The sequence below is a fragment of the Acinonyx jubatus genome, chromosome C1 (assembly GCF_027475565.1).
Source record: "Acinonyx jubatus isolate Ajub_Pintada_27869175 chromosome C1, VMU_Ajub_asm_v1.0, whole genome shotgun sequence".
In the NCBI taxonomy this organism is placed as follows: Eukaryota; Metazoa; Chordata; class Mammalia; order Carnivora; family Felidae; genus Acinonyx; species Acinonyx jubatus.
Window position 1 is genome coordinate 102,451,979 of NC_069381.1, and position 21,142 is coordinate 102,473,120.

At 51.6% G+C, this 21,142-nt stretch overlaps 1 protein-coding gene across 3 annotated transcripts; it reads right to left on the bottom strand.

The window, feature by feature from the left end:
- Positions 1 to 2,065: 2,065 nt before the first annotated feature.
- Positions 2,066 to 19,512, bottom strand: ANKRD35 (ankyrin repeat domain 35). 3 transcript variants are annotated; one of them, XM_027051468.2, is made up of 14 exons: positions 19,292 to 19,512; positions 13,886 to 14,016; positions 12,996 to 13,084; positions 12,550 to 12,614; positions 11,681 to 11,738; positions 11,422 to 11,492; positions 10,980 to 11,086; positions 10,217 to 10,404; positions 9,569 to 9,606; positions 7,388 to 9,391; positions 5,430 to 5,519; positions 5,083 to 5,148; positions 4,184 to 4,294; positions 2,066 to 3,310 (listed from the first exon to the last, which is right to left on the bottom strand). In XM_027051468.2, exons 1-13 carry the CDS (start codon positions 19,328 to 19,330, stop codon positions 4,232 to 4,234), a joined length of 3,009 nt encoding a protein of 1,002 aa, XP_026907269.2. In that variant the 5' UTR covers positions 19,331 to 19,512; the 3' UTR covers positions 2,066 to 3,310; positions 4,184 to 4,231. The 3 variants fall into 3 exon arrangements, with proteins under 3 accessions (XP_026907269.2, XP_026907267.2, XP_026907268.2); XM_027051466.2 differs by lacking the exon at positions 19,292 to 19,512 and having other exon boundaries at positions 13,886 to 14,680; XM_027051467.2 differs by lacking the exon at positions 19,292 to 19,512 and having other exon boundaries at positions 2,066 to 3,666; positions 13,886 to 14,680.
- Between the last annotated feature and the right edge of the window lie 1,630 nt (positions 19,513 to 21,142).

Genomic DNA, 21,142 nt, shown 5'->3' on the forward strand with positions numbered 1-21,142 from the left:
AGGTACCAAGAAAACACCAATTTTAGGGCCATTTACCCAAATTAGATACTGGGGGAACTCATAGCATATTATAGTGAGTTGGCTGGGACCTAAGCGACAATGTCATTTGTTCAACAAACATTTCAATGCTGTTCAGAGGTCGTTAGGTGCTGAGGACATAAAAAGCCTTGCAGGACCTCTCAGTCTAGCAGCCGCAGCAAGACAGTTAAACCTATAATTGGCAAGGGGCGGCAGCGAGGCTCAGTCAGATAAGAGTCAGACTCCTGATTTTGGCTGGGGTCACGATCCCAGGGTCATGAGATGGAGCCCCGCATTGGGCTCCACCCTGAGCATGGAGCCTGCTTAGGATTCTCTCGCTGCCCCTCTCCCCTACTCGAACTTGCTCTGTCTCTAAAACAGACAACAAAAAACACCCATAATTGGCATAAAATAGTACTTTAATAAATAATATAAATAATCCTCTCATTTAGATTAAACCTTCAGTATAATCATTCCCATGAGACCCAACCAAACCACAAGAATCAAGGTACCAGCCTACCAATATCCCCAGATACCTGTTGAATTGGACCATTACCGACTACTTTGTGGATTTCGTTCTTAGGGAAGATGTGCACCCTCTCCTGACACTCAGGTTCTTTCCCTGCTGTTTGCTGCCAGCAATGGTAAGACCTCAAGCTGAACTCAAGCTTAAGTGCTTGGTTCTAAATTCCAACTGCCCCTTGGAACAGTTGAGTCTTCATCAGTCCCTGAGCTCATTTTTTGTTCTGCTCAGTCATATAGATCAAAAGTTACTATGGGGACACTTGGGTGGCTCAGTCTGTTAAGTATTGACTTCGGCTCAGGTCATGGTTCTGGAGTTCAAGCCCCGCATTGAGCTCTGCACTGACAGTGTGGAGCCTGGTTGGGATTCTCTTTCTCTCTCTCTCTCTCCTTGTCCCTCTTGCGCATGCTGTCTCTCTCTCTCTAAATAAACTTTTTTTAAAAAGTTACTATGGACTAGTTTGTATCCTCTAGAATTTTCGGTGATTTGGAGGGGAAAATTTAAAAAAAGAGAGAAGGGGGGCGCCTGGGTGGCTCAGTCGGTTAAGCTTCCGACTTCAGCTCAGGTCATGATCTCATGATCCGTGAGTTCGAGCCCCGCGTCGGGCTCAGTGCTGACAGCTCAGAGCCTGGAGCCTGTTTCAGATTCTGTGCCTCCCTCTCTCTGACCCTCTCCCATTCATGCTCTGTCTGTCTCAAAAATAAACGTTAAAAAAAAAATTTTTTTTTAAAAGAGAGAAGGGAGGATTCTTTGGGAGTCATATGTTCATTATCCTGATTGTGTGATGGGTGTTATGGGTGTGCACATATGTCAAAACTTATCAAATTGTACACTTTAAGTATGTGTAGTTTACTGAATGTCAATTATAACTCATTAAAGCTGTAAAAATGTAAAAGAAAAAAAAGAAACTCAACCATACCTTGAATCCTAATGGTTTCCTAAAGAAGGAATCTCCTTTAATAGTTAATTTGAGGGACACCCGGATGGCTTGGTCGGTTAAGCCTGCCTCTGATCTGTGTCTCCCTCTCTCTCTGCCCCTCCCCCACTCACACTCTGTCTTTCTCTCTCTCAAAAACAAAATAATAAATGTTAAAAAAAATTTTTTTAAATAGTTAATTTGAGGTTGGAAGTTCCAGCATCCCTACAGGACAACTGAAAAGTAGGAACCAGGATGCCTGATTTTGATCCTGTATGCCAGCTCAGTAAGGACAAGAATCTTTTCTGAGATGTTCACTCTGTTCTGAGCCTGGCCCGTAGTAGACTCGTTCAATGTCAGTTTAATGAACTAATGTTATCAGACAGAGGAGGGAGACTACAAATCCAGACCAAGTTCCAGACGGAAGGCATTCAAAGAAATAGTCTGACCCTATCGTGGCAACCAAGCTTCACCTACTCTCACCCATATACCCCTACATCTGACGCCTGAAGAAGGGGGATGCAAAAAGAGGAGTAAGAAGTCCCTACCTAAGCCGCATTCAGCAGACAGCCTAGAAGGGATAGGGACAAACTTAGGACTAGAGTTACTTTGGGAAAGAAAGATTTATTTTTGAAATCAAGGAAAACTTCAGGGCCTGGGGTCGTTGGGGTAAGAGTTTATGGGGTTGTACAGAGGGACACCATTTGGGAAGACCAGGGGCTGGAAACATTCCATCCTGTGTTAGCATATCACTGACCATTCCCATAACTCAGCCATCCTGGGATCAGCTCCCATTACCGAAGCTGCTTCCTGACTCATACCTGAACTTAGCCAAACCATCTCCCCCTGTCTGGACCCCTCTCTCTCAACAGTTTCTTCATTCTTCCCACCCTTCCCACCACTCCATAAATAATGATTGTAACAGTCCTTTGAGATTCTTTGGTAACTCAAAGAAAAGAGAGGTTCTGTTCCCCTTAATGGAAAGGACTCAATCCTTCAGATGCTCTTCCTCTGGCAGCTGTACCCTCTCTTTCTCCATCAACCCCTCCGGTCTCCATTCTTCACGCCCAAAAGCAGTCCTGTGCCCATTTGCACAAATCCTAAAGCTGACGCTCATCCTCTCTAGGATGTGATCTACACCCCGCTGCTCTCTTCTGGCCCAAACCCTGGAGCCAGGCCCTGCAGCCCCCCTGTGGGCCCCTGTCTTCGAAGCAGCCCCTCCACACTCTCCTCTCAACCCAGGCAGGCTGTTTACTGCCAAACCTTGGCCTCCCACCCAGCCTAACCCAGCAGGGGGTAGGCTGGGAGAAGGACCAAGGAGGGGGCCAAACGCAGTTCCAGATTGGGGAGGAATTTGCTGCCTCTCCCACACCTGGCAGTCTGGCTGGTGGAGGGACACAAAGGGGAGGAGACCCATGGGAAGTGGCCAAGAGAGATCCACGGTTTTCAGTCTGAGAACAGAACTGGAGGGAAGAAGCCAGTTCTGTGTATCCCTTCCTCCCTTCCCCAGGAATCAGACTTTTAACCCCTGTTGGTACCTGGGCAAAGAACACAGACCATGTGAGCCCTGTGCCTCAGATCTAGAAGCCCGGTTTGACACACCATCAAATATTTTAGATTCTACATCTTGAAGAAACTCCAGGTCTCTCAGTCTCTCCTCCTTAAAAAAAGATAGTGGACGCAGGAATCACAAGATAGAGAAAAAAGATTAGAGACAGATTTGAGAAAGAGAAAGAGTGTCGATCTCCATTTTCACAGAGTGCTATTTTTCAACCTGTGGGTCTTGACCCATGGGCGGATGGGCGTATTTTGAGCAATATTTTTTTCAGTGGAGAATAACAGCAGAGAACATCCTAGAAAGAAAATAGTAAGGGTAAATACTATTTCAAGTTAGATGTGCCACGATGTAGTGTATTTCTTACTATGGATCATAATTGGGGGCCATTTGTGATTTTTAAAAAAAGTTTCCTTCCCCCACTCGCCTTTGAACAGAGAAAGCAGGGACACCCAACACCACACCGCCTCCTGCTTTATTTTCCATAGAGCTGGCCTCCGTGCATCTCCTCTGGTCTCATGCCGACTCCAGGCTTCAGTTTCTCAGGTCTGGGGTCCACAGTGTCAGGTGGAGCCCCACCCATGCCATCCCCATGCCTGGCCCCACCCTCCAAAGCCTGATGGAGCCTCTGGAAGCCAGGGATGCTCTTACTCCCTGAAAGAAGAAATTCAGGAGTGAAATGCACACATTTCCATCTCCTCAGCCTCCTCCCACCCACGCCAAGATGCTAAAAGGGACGTCATCTACCTGGACCGGAGAAGATGCACGATGGCAGCAGGAAGAGCTGGGGTGACTACCCTCTGAATGAATGATGTGCAGGTGAAGGAGAGATTCTGGGGTTCACAGAGTCCCACCCTGCCACTCTGCCATCGTGGCTGTCTTTCCCTGGCGTCTCTAGCCCGGGGCCTTAGGAGAGCTACTCAACAAGTCTCGGTCCCCATCCCACGTTGGTCCCCTTCAGTCTACTTGCCCCCTGCCTCCCGCCTCTACCCAGTGATTCCGCAGATTGTGTCCTCTCAACTGACCTCACTTCAAATGATCTACACCGCACAGGGCTCCCTAATGTCAGCCACCACCACATGGGGCAAAAAGAGACTCCAATTCCCTCTCTTTTCTTTCCCAAGTCCTTTCTCCAGGCTGCTTCCCCCATCACCCTTGACCCACAACTCACAACAGAGAAATCAGGAGAAGTTGCACACCCCTCAGGGCCCCGACTGCCTCACTCTTCCTGTATGCTGAGGATTCGCAGCAGAATATTATACACATCTTGTTCCATGTAACCCTGTAAGTGACAGGAAGGAAAGAAAAGGAGATGAAAAACAGAAAATGGGGAGAGACAGATAAGGAATCGTTCTGTGCTTTAGTCGAATGCTGTTTTACTATGTCCCCTGCTTTATAGTATGTGACTTCTCTACAGCTGTTTCCTTGTCTTTCCAAGGAGATAATGATGTCTACTTTCCGGGACTCCTACGAGGGTTAAAAACTATGATTATAAAGCAGAGCACAACAAATGTTCGATTCTTTGTAGTTGTTATTCTTCCTAAGCAAGGAGCAAGCCACCCACCTCTCCTCCTTGGTGAGGGATAATTTGGCTCAGGATGAAACTGAGAAAGGGCATAAGGGACAGGAAAAGGCCTTGCAGTAGATTAGAGAATTGACGAGGAAAGGCAAATGCCTCTCCCCTCACATCCATGCACAACCACTCTTGATCTGCCTAATGAGATCCGGAGACCTGGCACTGAAACATCTAAAGTCCAGCTTTCTGGGGCGCCTGGGTGGCTCAGTTGGCTAAGCAGCCAACTCCTGATACTGGCTCAGGTCACGATCTCATATTCGTGAGATCCCGTCCCGTGTCGGGCTCCATGCTGAACAGTGGAGCCTGCTTGGGATTCTCTCTCTCTCTCTCTCTCTCTCTCTCTCTGCACCCTCCCCTCAAAATAAATAAATAAACATAAACAAACAAACAAAGTCCAGCTTTACACAAATGACAGGTATGTGCATGTAGGAGGAGGGACCCCAAATGCAATGCCCCCTGCCCGACTCTCTGTCCCTAGACCCTCCCGGGCTCACCTGAGCGGCATTCAGCAGGTGCTTCCTATAGGCGGAGATGATCTCTTCATGGTTCTTCTGGGAATCCTGGGAGTGAGCACCGGTGAGAGATTATGCACCCACCCCACACCCCAGCACACCCACCCTGACATGTCACCACCACCCTCCCTCCCCACAGCATGAGGAACAACAGAATGAAGTGGTTAGCTGTGCCACGTGGTCTCCCTCGGCCCATCAATGGCCCAACCTGGACCCCCACCTGGCCAGGCCTCTGCAATTCCCAGAATCTCTCCCACGCATACCTCACTGCCATGGGCCACCCACCCTCTTCCCTAGTGGTGTCCATTTCCCTGAGGGCCAAAACATACCTGCAGCTGCAAGGCAAGGTGAGCATTTTCTCCCCGCACTGCCAAGACCTCCTCTGAAAGCTGTTCCAGCTTCTTCAACAATTCCTTGATCTAATAAATAAAGGTTAATTAAAAAAAAAAAAAACTTTTAAAGGGGCGCCTGGGTGGCTCAGTCGGTTGGGCAACCGACTTTGGCTAGGGTCATGATCTCACGGTTCATGGATTTGAGCCCTGCATCGGGCTCTGTGCTAACCGCTTCCTCAGAGCCTGGAGCCTGCTTCTAATTGTGTGTCTCCCTCTCTCTGCACCTCCCCTGTTTGTGCTTTGTCTCTCTCTGACTCTCAAAAAATAAATAAATGTTAATAAAACAATTCCTTGATCTGAGGCCAGAAGGAAAGAAAGGGGACCAATGAGGCCCAAGTCACTTCCCACCCTGACACCACCCAGGGTCAAGGTCAGCTTTCTTTTATTGGGTATAGAATATGTGCCAGAAATTTTACACGCATTGTCTCAATTCATACCCAAAACAGCTCTTCTTCTGTCCCAAGAAGAGCAAGACTTCTCTGAGAGAAGTGTGACTATTCACATTTTGTAGATAAGGAGACCAAGTTAAGTAATTTGTCAAGATCATACAGCTAATAGGTAACAAAATAATGATTTGAACCAAGATCTCTTTGAATTCATTGTTGGTGCTCTCTCTCCACTCTGTACCGAATCCTGATCTACTCATGGCTGCTGACCACCGAGGGAAATAGAAGTGAGTTTTGTTTTTGTGGTTTGTGAGGCTGAGGCACAAACTTGGTTAATGGTAACCAGCGGTAATAGAAACGGCAGTAGTAGGGACACTAAACATAGCTCGCTTTTATTTACTGAATGCTTACCATTTACCAAAAGTTGTTTTGAGTATTTTAAATATAGTATCTTATTAATGTAATGCTCATGAAAACCCTGTTATTGTCCCCATATCATAGAGGAGATTATAGATGAGGCCTAGATAAGAGACTTAGAGGTTCAGATAACTCACCCAAGATCAAGCAGTAAGTTTTGAAGCTGAAATTCAAATCCAGACGATGCCAGACCCCACAATTTTCTTTTGCAGGTTTGTCTACATGCATCTTCTCCTTCAACACCAACACAAAATTCCTCCTTTCTTTACTTAGCCCCACCCACACTGATTCCTATTCTGCGTAACAGTCCTTCTCTTGGTATGCACTCTACATTCCAAAAAACATATACGCCCTATATTTTTAAATCACTCTACCTTTGACCAGACACACAACCTTTAATAAGACAACTGATCTCATTCATTTCATAGGCAGTTCTAAAATCACTACATCCATTTCTAAATTGATTTTTTCAGATTCCTCAAACACGTCTCCTAGAAACATGGAGACTTGACACTGACTATTGGAGTAGTCGCTGGGAAACTCCGGTTTCTAACACGGGGGTTTTCAAACTTTTTAATTTGCATGGGGGCTCTCCCTGTTGATGGCAATCTTAGGTAGAACTCGTTGGGACTGAAGTGGAAAGGGGAGAGGGAGGTGTTCCAGGCTAGCCTACTCTTCTAAACCCATCGGCCCCTGAGTCACCTCCTCCGAACCCCAGCAAAACCACAGCAACCCACCCCGACGGACCTCAGGCCTCTTGCTGGGCTGATACAGCATCTGCACTGTTGAAGAGACCCGTGCTAATAAACCTTAGCAGTCCAGGGCCTGGGCTAGCTCTGGCCTGGCCGCCCCGCTTCTAACCCCGAGTCCCACATTCGAATACCTAAGCCCCCTCCTCTCTTCTATCTATACCTTAACCTTACCTCCAATCTCAACCCCAAATCCCCGAGAGCCCGGAGAACACAGCGTGGTCCTTGCAGATGACGGGAGTTCGGTTCAGCGGTATGAAACTGACTAAACCAAGGCTGGTGCGTGTCGGCGAACCCTGAGCCGCACGGACACCTTCCCCGATGGCTGCTTCGCCCCGCTCACCTTGGCCTCCTTGTCCCGGCAGGCCCCGATGAGATGCTCCACCTTGTCCCTGAGCACCTCGGCCGTCTTCTCAAACTGCTGGGAGCGCCCGCGCAGCTCGGCGGCCTGGCGCTCCTGCTCTGCGGCCCGCGCCGCCAGGTCCCCGCTGCGGCGCCGCTCCTCTGCCGCGGCTTCGCGCAGCCGGCCCATCTCCCGGCACGCCGTGTTATACTTCTCCAGGAGGGCCTTCAGCTCCTGGCCCCAAGCCTGGGCCTGGGCCACCAGCGAGCCCCGCGTTTTCTCGTGCTGCCGCAGGCTGGCGGCCTCACGGGCCCGCAGCTCAGCCACCTCCTCAGTGGCCTGGTACAGCAGCTTCTTCAGCGTCCCGATCTCCTGGCTCTTCCCGCTCATCGTGGCCTGGACGGCCCGCAGCTCCTCCTCCAGCTTCCCCAGGTCCTGCTCCAGAGCGGCCACCTGGGGGGAGACTGGGCCCTGTGAGAAGGTGCCGGGTGACTCCCCGCGGGGGCCGGGGGACCCGCGCAGCCGCCGGTTTTCCTGCTCCAGCCGGGCCAGCGAGTCTTGGGCCTCGCGGTGCCCGTCGGCCAGGGCGCGGATGCAGGCCCGCAGCTCCTCCAGGGGTTCGGCCGCCGTGCGCCCCGCGACGCCCCTGCCCACCACGTCCGGCGGCAGGTCGTCCCACAGCCCGCGGAGGCCACTGCTCTGGGAGGCCAGGCGCTGCCGCAGCTGCTCGGTGGCCTCCTTCTCCGCGGCCAGTTCATCTGTCAGCAGCCCCACGCTGCGCCGCAACTGCCGCAGCTGGTCCTGCGCCTCCGGCTTGGGGACGAAATCCCGCTGCAGACGCTGGCTCAGGGACTGCGGCTCCCCCTGCAGCCGCTGCCTCTCCTGCCCCAGCTGCCCCAGCTGCCCCAGCAGGTTACTGTTGCTCAGCCGCAGGGCCGCCACCTCCTTCTCCAACCGTCCCTTGGCCGGACCTCCTCCAGGCACCTGTCCCCTTGCGGGGGCCCCTAGAGGCTCTCCGCGAGCCCCAGGAGCCCCTGGCCGCCCCCCTTCATTCTCTTCGGAGGTGGTCTCTGGGCCGGCGTGCAGGGCTCCCTCTCTGGGCCGGGCAGCGGCGTCAGGGCTCACGGGTAATCCCGCCTTGGCCCTGTCCAGCCTCACCAGCACCTGCTCCAGCCTGGCCTCCATCTTCTCCCAGGCGGCCGCCGCAGCCTCGGCCCGGGGTGTCCCCAGAGCTCCCTCCAGGACCGGCCTTGACAAAGCCCCTCGGGCGGCATCCTTTTCTCGCCACACCGCGGCCAGCTCCTCCCTCAGTTGTAGCAGGAGCTGGTTCACGTCTCCGGGGCCCACTGGTGCAGCCACCGTGCCTGCTGGTTCAGCCCCTGGGGCCCCAGGCCCCTCTTTCTGGCCAGCACGTGGCTTGTCGGTGTGATCAGGGTCAAGGGCCTGTCCACCGCTGGTGGTCAGCTGCTGTCCTGTGGCTTTCCCAATGGTCTCAGACCTGGGGCTCTGGGGTGGCCCCTGTTCTTCCGGTTGGGCCCCTCCAGGGGATTCATACAGGACCTCCCCCGAGACCAAATCCTCTGCTTTCTTAGAAGCTAACGCCCGTTTAGCTGCAGCTGCAGCTGCTGCCTGCTGCTGCTTCTTTAGTTCTTGAATGCGCTCGGCCAGAAGGTCCAGGGGACAACCCTGCTCCATGCCATCTCCTCCAGGCCGGAGACTAGAGCCCTGCCCTCCTGGAGTCCCAGGCTGTGGTGATAGGAGAAGCCCCAGCTCCTGCACCTGCTCTCGAATCCCGTTCTCCAGGCCCAGGCAGGCTGCAGCTCGAGCCTCGCTCTCTTCCGTCTTTCGCACCAGCTCCTGCTCCAACTGAGAAACCTTCCTCTGCTCCTCTTCATACTTCCGCCTCCACTCATCCGGGCATGGGTCTTCCTCCTCCTCTTCCTCGGGCTCCGCTCTCCACGGGCTCTGGGGTGGAGAACCCACCAGAGACTCTGATGGGGAGGCCTACATAAAAAAAGGAATAGTGAAGTCGGGCAGCTAGCCCAGCCCCCGGATGGCCTTTCCTCTCTTAGACTGTCTTGATGCCCCGAAGACCACTCCCTGGGAGATATCCCAGTGAGATAGCCTGGGGAGGGAGATGGGGTGGGGAAGGTCAGAGGCAAAAGGCACTTAGGGTCTTACCTGGGATGTAAGATCCAGATGTTGAGCAAGCCCCTGACCTATACAAAAAAGCAGGGGGGGAGATGAGAGCAGAGATAGGTCCTCTTCCAGCCCACACTTTATCTTCAGACTTTTTCTGAGAGGAACAGTCCCTCGATGCAATAACCTTCCCACACGTCTTCATGGTGCCAGGAGCCACCCCCGTTGAAAGGGTCCCTGACTATCTAGCATCTTCGGTTCACCATCCCAGAGATCGGCCAGCTCATTCATTTTGTCTGCTCACTTATTTATTGGGCACTGTGTCAGGCACGGTTATAGGCACCAGGACCTCACTGGTGAGCAAAACAGCCAGTGGCCGGCCTAGTGGGGGAGACGGAGACTGACTGTCAAATCTCACGAATAGATTTACGATCACAACCCATAAATGCTAGCGATAGTACCAGGCAGAATTGCCTTCAGCGAGACAAGGCTGCATGAAGGGACTTTGTGACCATGCTTTTGAGAATTTGGGCTCATTTCACAAGTAGCAGCAATAAGTAAATCAACATTCCACTAGCTAGTGACGATAGAGGGATTCTTTGTCCAGGAACAAACGGCATTCTAAGAAGCTTCTGGGATTCTAAGGCTATCCGGGAGAACTTCGAAGTTACGGAAGGGAACCTGCCTTACCTCCCTGCCGCCCCTGCCGGAGCAGGGCCTGCCGGAGCAGCCTCCACAGCTCCCTGTCCTCCGAGCGTACAGCATAATGCAGAGCGTCGTGCCCCTCGTTGTCCACCGCCCCTGCGTCTGCCCCGTGGCTCAGGAGCAGCTCGGCCACCTCCGCGCTGCCTTTCTCACAGGCCAGGATCAGAGCCGACCTGTGGGTTGGGACAGATCTGGGCATAGGCCTTCCCAGGGAATCCAGGAGTCCTGGTTCCAGAAATTCCACTCAGAGTCAGATCTCACTCGGTGCAGCAAGGAGAACCACAGACCAGTGCCAGCCAATGACAAAGCGTTCGAGCAGACCAGAACTGTTCAAATGCCGTTCCTCGGAGGTGCAGCATCAGAAAGCCGGCGGCCAATTTGAAGGGCTCTGTGTTCATCTACTTTCTATATTGAGGTGCTGCATGACTTCTTTATTGGCAAAAGGATCCCATTGCTTAGAAGATAGTTTGAAAACCAGTAAATTAAGCAAATGAACCCAGAAGCGTCGATTCCACTCCCGGAGTCATCTGTGCCAGGAAGTCATCTGTGCCTTCTGAGCAACTGCTCAGAAGGAAGGAGGTTCCCAAGAAAACAGAGACTAGTCTTCCTTCTTCCCCAAAACACAGACACACAGACGCGCGCGCGCGCGCACACACACACACACACACACACACACACACTTTGCCCAGGGGCTCCTTTCTAGAGCGGTCAATGTCTGGATTTGGGAAGGGGGGTGGGGAAGGCTCACTTGGCATCCTTGTCCGTGACATTAACCTGGGCACCTCTCTGCAGTAGCTGTGAGCAGATAGCTGCATGGCCACCCAGCGATGCGATCATCAGGGGTGTACGTCCGTCCTGCACAGATTGTGGGAAGGGAGGGGAGTTCATGAGGATCCAGGGGGAGCCAGGGGCTTGACAATTCTACCAACTGCCCTCTCCCGACATCTCTCCAGAAAAAAGCCCAGATTCAGGGGCTGAATACTCCTTTCTGAAGGGTGAGAAGTCCTCCAGGAGATAAGGCCTAACCTCTCCATGAAGAAGAGGAGGAGGAGCAGAGGGAGAAGGAAGAGGAGGTGTGTGCAGCCACGGTCATGGAGCTGAGCCAGTCAAGCTCTGAGAGAGAGAGAGAGAGAGGGAGGGAGAGAGAGTAGCAGCCTCCCTGCGAAGGTCACCGCCCAGTGGATACTCACATTATCTGGGACGTTCAGGAAGGCTTCGTGGTCACACAGCAGGAGAACACTTGAGGCACAGCCAGAGGAGGCTGGGGGAGGGATGGTTGGGTTAAGAAGAAGCAGGAAAGACACCTAGTCAGACTATGACCCAACATCGCCGCCAACCATTTCAGCAGTCAGCCCTGGCCTGCCCTGCCCCCCAAATGTTGCCTTCCCTCCCCTTCCGCCCGCTGGTCCCTGCAGCCACCCCATTTCCCACCGGTCCCCTGGCACATACCTGCCCAGTGCAGCGGACTACGATTCTCTGCATCCACAGCATCTTCGTTGGCACCATGCTGCAAACAGCCACAAAGGAGAGCAGCATGGGGCATGGTGGGTCCACTCTTATCACATACCCCCTCTTAGGGCACCAGCTTCCATAGTACTATGGGGAGGGGAAGGAGGACCGTGGCTCTGGCCAACTACTAGGCAAGCCCAATCCACCCCTGGTGGATGATAAGCAGCCTTGAAATTCAGCCCTGGGTCCTAAACCTAAGGCCCAAGAAAAAATCAGATTATAGGCAAAGAAGCACGTTAGGGAAAATGACACCTGGGTCCATGCCTGGGACTTTAGGATCATAATCGGGGAACTTGGAAAGGGCCAGGAAGAACAAAAGCAGAAGAGCCATTTGCCCCGTGGCCTGTTGAACTGTGCCTTTTGGAGACCAGTTTCTAGATTGTCTGCATGTCGTTTCACCTATGTATCTGTCTTAGTGCTCCTAGCCTGCAAGCTCCTTAAAAACAGATGGTAGAATTTGGGGTGGATGTGAACACCTCTGTCCTCCGGCCACCTGCCCAGCCACTCAGCAGTTGGCCTCCGCAGGGGCTCTGCCAATGGCATGTGAATGACGGGCAGGCAGTCCCTGGGAACACAGCTCTATGACCGGCCCTCAAGGGCAGCATGAAGCATGGTGTCCGCACATAGTAGGCGTTACATAAAAGTTTGTGAATTAATGAATACGTGATTATCAGCTCTCTTGCTGATGAGAGGGGGATGAGAGGGGTCCATTTGACCAAATGTTGCTTGTGACGACTATAAGACAAAGTTAGAAGATTCTAGGCCCACTTCCTCCCTTCCCACAAGTAGTATCAAGAGATTTCTGTTACCTGCAGCAGGACTTTGACACATTGTGGCTGGCAGGAGATGGTGGCCAAGTGCAGGGCAGTGCTTCCTGGAAAGAGAAAGAAGGGGAGATGGAGGGCGGGTGGCCCCATGCAAGCCGATGACTCACAGGGAGGGAAGGCAAGAGACGCACAGATAATCAGGGGGAGATTAGAGAGAGAAGCAAGCTCTCAGCCCCATGGGGCCAGAAATTCCTGTTCCCCCAGTGCCTGGTACCTGGCAGAGGTAGGAGTAGGGGTGAGGTAAACCCAGAGAAGGGTTTGCAGAGAGGGGAGCCCCTGGAAGGATGCTGGCCAGAGCCGGTGAGGAAGATGTGGGGGCCACAGTTAGAACTTCCGGCAGTTGGTGTCCCCCCACCCCCCCCCACCCCCGCCACTGCTGCTGTAAAAGGAGAGGCCAACAGCTTGGCCCAGTGCATGGTCTAACTCACCATCCTCGTTTTTGCTGTTGATGTCAGCTCCATTTGCCAGCAGGATAGTCAGACATTCTGTCAGGCCTTTGGAGGCTGCCAGATGAAACCTGCCAGAATCAAGGCCAAGGGACAGAAGGATGAAGGGACCAGTAGATGAGGGATGCGGGAGGCTTTGTAAGCACTGCCTGCTGTACTCCTTCACCCCCAGAGCCAATCCCCACAACAGACAGGGAAGTTCCCCGAGCCTGACTTTCTGAGGAAAAGGCTATGTGGCTTACTGTCACAAAGGCAGAGGAGGCTGGGAAGCAAAGACAGAAATAAGAGCTACAGGTCTCAAGCAACCTAGACTCTTGCAGGGGTGTCCAGGGAGCGCATAGCTAACCACCTGTTGCTCTGACCACATGGGCCTTTACAGACTGGGACTGTCCTAGAACAAGGCAGCCAGAGAGCAGAGCAGCGGACTGGACACTTGAAGGCTCACTTGGGCAGAGACAGGGATAATGTCCCTCCTGTCCGGATCACTCTGTCTAGCTATGTGATGCTCATGGCTACCACTTGGTTCCTAATGGCTCAAGCTTACACACCATCCTACCCTTGCAATAAATAAACGTTGTTATTAGAAATACACCGTTTTCTGTTTGTTTCATGGGCTTCCTGTCTGGTTTTTTTGTTTTGTTTTTTGCCAGTTTTGTCAACCTGGGTTGTGAGATTGGACTCAGGATAGCTTCTTCTCTCACCATGTGTAGCACTCGATCCATAGCAAACCCTAACCAATACGCTTTCCGATTAAGACAAAAAGGGCTCTGAGGCTGTAGGCACTCCCTGGTCCTACCTGATCTTGGGGTTTAGGACTTTCAAAGGGAACCACATATCAAGGGGAGGGAGGGTGCTTGGGAGGGGCTACTCACGAGGACTGGCCGCTCGAGTTCAGCTTGGTGGGTCGGGCCGACTTCCTCGAGGCCAGGGAGGCCACGCGTCCCACATCCCCCCGCTGCACTGCCTCCAGCAGCTTCTGGTCGCGGCGGTTCCATTTCTCCACCTGGTCCAGGGCCACAAATGGTGCGAACAAAGGGGGTGGGGTTGGAGTGGAAAAAGGAAAGAAGGATGACAGGCAACAGAAGAGAGACATTGCCGAGGTCCTTCCAACATGCCACAAGTCCCTCAGCCTAGATCATTCCGTGCTGTACTGAGAAACCACTGCTGGTTATTGTCGGCCCTGTAGACTACTGGGTTTACGGTCATGTTCGAGTACTGGATGCAGAGTATTTCAGATGTCTTTTTTTTTTTTTTTAAATCATCATATGTGATTACTGCTGTCAGGTGCACAAGCTCAGAGCGATCCTAGCCACGACGACTTTCCCTTTGGCTCTCCAGGTCTTGCCCGAGCAAACTGAACCACACCAACCACTCCCAGTTGGGCTCACGTTACCGCTCATCTCCCCACGCTGCTTTGCTTCTTGTCCTCAGATTTCTGCGACGCCAAGGCACCTAGCTTTACACCACGGCTAGGAGTCCAAATACCCAGCCATACATGCCATCTCTACCCCTCGGCTTTGGGCCCCCAACCTGGGAGGGAAAGCAGAGTTTCTGTTTTCCCATCTCATTTCTATGCCCTTTCCGTCCCCTTCCATGGCACAGCCACCCAAAGGCAAAGATAGGTCTCTAGCTAGGCTTGAGGAGGCAGCTCCCGTCCCCCTCCCTCCCCAGGCCTCCCTCCTCTTCACCCTGGCAGGGAGCAGCTGTCCCCGGCAACAGCCACACCTGCATGCATTGTTCCATCATTCCCGCTTGACTTTTGCAGGTGGCGGGGTAATTACAATAATTGAGGTATGGCAGGGCGTGAAGGAGAGAGAGCTGTGTGGAAACACCCAGGGCTGAGAGCACAGAACAGCCTGATTGGATCCAGAAGAGGGGAAGGGATGCAAACATCTGGGCTATGGTGAAAAGGGTCCTGGATGCACATTTTGTCAGCAGGCCCGAGTTCGGGGCCTGGTTCGGCCACTTTCTCACCTCTGGGACCCAGAACAAGCGACAGAACACCTCTGTTTCCCCATCTATAACGTGTGGGAAATAATTACTACCTCATCACGCTGTGAGCATTAAATGAGCTAACCTCATATGAGGTATATAAAATCTCTTTGTAACCTGTAAAGAACCCTACGAGCGAGCGTATGTATTCTTCTAACCAAACAGGAAGTGGGAGGGGCTGGGGGGTGATACATTACATTTTATGAGATGTAATCGCAACAAGAAAGAGGCTTTGGGAGGAGGTGGAAAAAAATAGGGTCTACGGCAGCCCTATAACTCATTTTGGGATACTATTTTCATAGCCAGGGCAAACTATGTTGCAAAAGCAGGAGAGATTTGAAACGCCCACGCCCTAAGAGTGCTCTCAGGCTAGTACAGCCCTTGTGACTCCATACAGTCTTTTTCAAGTGCTGTTTCAATTAGCCTCTCAACATCCCTGGAAAGCAGGCAGGGCTGAAATTATTTGATCTGACAGCAGAAGAAACTCAAGCACACTGTCGCTGGATAACTGTCCAGGGTCACACCACAAACTAGTGGTGAAATTGAGATCACAACCCAGGCCACCTGACGCCCAATGCTGGTCCTCACCACCAGACCACACGCCCTACTGTGGAAGAGGGTTTACTTATTTCCATGTACGCTGTCTAAGGCGGCCTCCGGGGCAAAGCCACCCACCTTCAGACGCTACTCCCTGCACAGAGAAGAGTCTCCAAACAGGTTAAGTCTCCAAGGGCAAAATAAACAAAGTGTCTGCTCCATATACCAACAGACTCTGGGATGTAGGAACATGTTATCCAATGTCCCTTGAGGACGAGTTACAGCCAGAAAAAGCAGAAAGTTAGAATTACGCCTCCACCGCAGGACACTGCCATCAGCTGATCTCAATCGGAAGTCCTCCGCTTAAAATCCTGATTCTAACACGTTCTGTCCTTGTGAATTTAGGCATGTAACGACTTCTCTGAACCTCAGCTTCCAAGTGATATAATGTGCTATAAAGCACCTAGCACTATGCCACATAGTGGGTGCACAATAAATGCTAGTTCCAATCCCCATCCTTCCTAGCCTTGCTGGGCACATTTTGGATGTGCCAGAAATTCTGGGTTCAGAATTCTCCATACAGGGGAACGGGAGGCAGGGATCTTGCTCATATCAGCCAATGCATAAGAGCCAGGCTGTAGAGATGGTGAAGGTGGGTCTTAGCAACATAGGCACGTTTCTTTCCACTAGAGAGCTCTAAATCCACCTGATTTTTTAAATATATATATTTTTAAAGTTTTATTTATTTATTCTGGGACAGAGAGAGGCAGAGAGAAAGGGAGAGAGAGGGGATCCCAAGCAGGCTCTGCACTGATAGCGCAGAGCCCGACCCAGGGCTTGAACCCACGAACCATGAGACCTTGGCCTGAGCCAAGATCAAGACTCAGATGCCCAACTGAGCCACTCAAGCGCCCCTAAATCCACCTTGTTTGTTTCCTAAAATCTTGTTACCCTAAGAAGAATTTAGAATAGGTGGAAATTCGTCACGGCCAAACCTCTGTAGAACTAGGATGAAGGACAGAGGATGCTTCCATATTCCAAGATCCAGTCCACTGCTCACCCCAGCTCCTTGGACAAGAGGCACTGGGTTGCCATCACAGCCTCAAGGGAGCAATCACCACATTAATCAGCAGACTCAAAAACAAGGATAAGCTTTGTATTTCTGTAACCAAGATTAGGGGCCTTTGTATAAGTAATTGTGGCCTTACCTTATCTCTGGCTGTGTGCCCATAAGCATCCTACTGAGATGGGACACACCAACAGGAGAGAGAGAAAGACTGGCTATGTGTGTAGGACAGGTGCGTGGAAATGGAAAGGCTGCCTTAGAGGAAGCAGGAGCTGACTCTCAAAAAAAAATTTTTTTTAATGCAATTGACATTCCTCTAAGCTGATTCAGTGCCAACTGTTGAAAGCTATTTTTTGGTCTACTTCCTACATAGGCAGAGAAAGCTAATAGGTAAGACTCCCTCAAAAAGCATCATCTATCAATCAGACTAAAATAAAACGAGACCATAAGAGTCGGGTTTTTATTTGTGTCTTTGTTTTGCTCTTTATATTCTGAATAACTTAGATTAACTTTAAAATGATCACTGATCTTCGCTCCTGATCTCAATCTAAGGGTGCGGGGATCTGGCCCTGGACCCGGGGGTGGGAGTGGAGACAGGCAGGGGCAATCCTCCGGTGAGACTTGGAAGCCAGACTTTGGGAGTGGCCAGGAAGGCTTGTTGCATTGTTTCTCTGACAAACATGTTCAGAGTGGTTAGCCACCCAAGGAGTGGAGGAATTTATCATAAGGGTGAGGAAGTTTCAGGAGGAAACAATTTGCAGCTGACACTGGCCTATTTTTTAAGCTTTTTGTGATCCATCCTGACCAAGGCAACTGTTTTCTTTCCAGCTAGATAGTTCTAAATCCACCCAATCCACTTCCTATGAGCTTATGACCCTAAAGAGTCGAGAATGGGTAGAAATTCTTCATAGCCAAACATCTGTAGAGCTGGCGTGAGGGAGGGATGTTTCCAAATTCCAACATTCCATCCATTGCTTACTCCAGCACCTTGGAAAGGAGACACTGACCAAGGATTGGAGAATCAGGAAAAATGAAATAATTTCCCCATTCCTAAGGAGCAGGCCGACTGCACAGACCGGAAAGGGAAGGGCAATGTGGAGGACTTTCAGTGACTAGGGAAGAGTCCGTGTGAATCAGAAAATCATTATCAGTTAAGACGGAATCTGAGTAGCTTCAGTTTCTGGTACCTATCCTAGTCAGCCAGTAAATGCATTTTGATTGGCTGATCCATGTGTGGAGATGACGGGAGAAGCAATCACAAGTGGGACAAGGACAGGCCTCAACAGAGTTCCTACTCTTGCCTCATAGCTCACTCACGTCCAGGCTTCTGTGGCCTGCCCTTGCAGAGCGAGCTGAGCTGTTCTCATGTTTGCTCCTGAGGGACACCACTAAGTCAGGTTAGGCTAAGTAACATTCCCACAGGTCGCTAGCTACTTCACTTCTAAATGAGCCCCAATCCCAATCTCCACAGAAAATGCCATCCCCCGATAGGGGGTCTCTCTATAAGAGATCTTCAGGGAAGAGGCAGCTAGCTACGTCCTCTCTGTGCCCCACCTTCTGTAATCGGCCTCGTGTTGTTTTCTGGGAGAACATGGGGAATAGAGTGACTTCTACTGGGAGCTCTCAGAGAGCATCCACTATACCCTCTTCTCCTATGGTCACCTTTCCCCAACTCAGTCCAGGAAGCAGAGAGCACAAGGCCTAAGCAACTGAGTAAGGGTTCTCAATGAAGGAAGATTCTGGGGAGAAGCAGGCAGGAGGTCTTGACTGGTCCAAGAACCAATCTGATAACCAGACACTGCAGTGAGCTGGCCAGGGTGGATTCTGCAGGCAACTTACCCAGTTTCTTGGGGAGCTGCCAGACAAGTATGTCTCCTCTACCAGTGCCTGCCAGGCTGGGGGACTGCAAGATTAACCCACAGAGAGCAGGCAGAAGGAGGTTGGGGCAAAAGGGGGAAAACTAGGGTTGACAACCATTGGGCAGAGAGGGGCAGGGAGCCGAAGGGGGCAAGGAGGAGGCTGCTGGTGTGGGAGTACCAATTGGAAAGAAGTCTGGAGCGATGTTAGAGAGCCACTGGTGCTGATGAGATAGCAGGAGTGGAAGAGGCCGGGGGGGGGGGGGAGGGGGAGATGGGAGGCAGGGACAGAGAAGATTTTGAAGCAGGGCTAATGGAAGGCACTGGCCTGGGAGTTTGTTGGGCCGAGAGGAAACAGCAAGGATAGAGCCATATGAGAGGGCAGGGTTGTAAGGACAGATCAGGGCTGAAAATGGGGCTGTGGGGCAAAACTTGGGACATAGAGTGGAACTTGGGGCTGAGCAGGGGCTGGGGATAGAGCAGATGCTTGGTGTTCAGTACTGTGAGAGAGCAAAAGTAGACACGGCCTTCAGGGAGGGGCAGGGGCTGCAGGAAATATCTTAGAAGTTGGGGGTGTACATGCTAGGAGGACAAGAAAGGGCCAAGAGAAAGGAACTTGGGGGAGGGCAGACGTTAGGAAGGCAAGTCGGCGGCTAGAGGACCAGGGTCTTGGGGAAGGCAGGGCTGGCGGGCTGCATTGCGGGAGTGGAAGAGCTGGAAAGACCGATAAAGAGAAAAGGCGATGGTGCATGAAGATGGGACTCAGGACTTCTGTCACCACAGGGCTTGGACCCCAGCCCCATCCTCCCGGACATTTTGGCACCTACCGCCACCTGTGAGCTGGAGCAGGAGAAGATGCGCTTCATGGCCAGGGCCAGAGCCACGGGGGGACGGGGACGCGCGGAGAACGGGGCTACAGGTTCCCGAACCCACGGGACTCGGCTGCGGCTCTGCAAGAGAGAGCTGTCAAAAGCAGAGTGGGACCCGTTCCAGGACCCGCCCCAGGACCCGCTGGGTTCAATCAGATACGAGAACCCGAGAACTGGCCTTAAAACTCCGCCCCTGGCCCTGCCCTACTCTGACGTTGCAAAAGCAAAAAACCTGCAGTCTGGCTGCGACTTGGGCATGGTCTCAAACCTCGCCCTCCCAAAGCAAACCCGCCTCCGGCTCCAACCCACTCTATGGCAGAAGGTACCACCGGAGCTCAGGCTAAAACTCCGCCCCCAGCCCCACCCCCCCGCTGTTTCAGGCTGCGGCTCCGCCCCCAAGCCCCGCCTCAGCTCCGCCCTTTCAGGCGTGGCTTCAGGTCTGAGCTTCGCTAGGTCTGCTGTGTTCTTACCAACTGTCGCGTTTAACCACTGGTGACGACGCTTTTATTATATCCAGAGACATCTGGCCTGCTTAATTACCTCTGCTTCCTTCCCCCATTCCCTGACCAAAAACCCAAGCACAAAAGAGGCTTTGAAGAGAGCAATTTGGAAACCGCAGGAGGGTGTGGTGCAGAGCAGAGGATTGAGCTGGGATGATTGCATGACCCTCCGCAACCTGGGGGGAAAAAACCTGAGGGAAAGGAGATCAGGCTTAATATTGTAGCAAAATCTGTAAGTTAGAAAATAGCAGTGGGGGAGGAGAGAATTCTTATGTTAAGTAGCTCCCATTTGAAATAAACCCCACAAAACTGTCTAAACTATTTCCACTGCCCTTTAAATTCAGATTCTCAGCAATTCTTGAATTGTCAGTTGCAGCTAACTGGTCTGCCCATGTGTCCTTTTGATAAGGGATAGGAGCAGAAAAATGTTCACCGTTAGCCCAGAAGGCTTACCTATAGCCTACATAGTTTCAATAAGAATCAAATACCAGCTGGTTGCTACATTCTTAAAGGGAGGGTCTCATGACTGCCTATAAATCTCACTGGTCATTAATATTGAACTCAATGATAAGCACCAGAGAAAACTTGCAAAAGTACTTTTCGGAGTAGAAATTTGAAGAAGGCATTTTTATGATCTAATACTCCTTGCACATCCCCTCCCCCTTGAGCACTAAGCATATAACCACCAGCTTCATTCACACAGCAAAAGAACAACTCTTTCTGCTCCCTGTCCGTGTTACTAAAATAAACTTGCTAAGTTGCAATATACAACATCTCAAGAATTCTTTCTTGACCCGTGTGCTCAATGATTCTACATTTTTGGTGGCCCATACGGGGACAAGGGAGTGAATTCAGGAGCTTGATGCAACTTTGTAAATCTTTGTTACCCCTGTCTTTGTTTCTTACCTGTTTTTCTTTTTCAGAGATGTCCTGAATAGTATGACCCTTCAGAGTATGTCCTGTTGCCCAGGTGCTCAGGAGAGGAACTCTTGCCCATAGCTACACAACAGAGAGGGATGAACTCTTGCCACCAGCTGGACACTATTACATCAGCCCTAATGGTGTTGGTCTCAGAAACCAGACTCTCCTTGTTTTTCCTGTTCTTTTAACCAATATATTCTTGTTGGGCATGGGATGGCCACATATGTCTTTAGGATGGCCACCAATCTCAAGACTTCCATGTAAAGTTTCCTCCTAAATAACCCGGTATGATCCCTTGATGAGCGTAAAATCCAAGATATGTAAGGCTGTGTGCTTCCTGAAAGGGACCGGATGAAGCGATTGATTACCCAGTTGGGGCACTCACCCA

Coding starts and splice junctions, on each gene's coding strand:
- ANKRD35 (XM_027051466.2), bottom strand. CDS start 14,106: ATGTCTCTCTTCTGTTGCCTGTCATCCTTCTTTCCTTTTTCCACTCCA. Junction 11,087..11,421: donor TCCTGAACGTCCCAGATAAT/GTGAGTATCCAC, acceptor CAATCTGTGCAG/GACGGACGTACACCCCTGAT. Junction 10,405..10,979: donor GTCACGGACAAGGATGCCAA/GTGAGCCTTCCC, acceptor CCCAACCCACAG/GTCGGCTCTGATCCTGGCCT.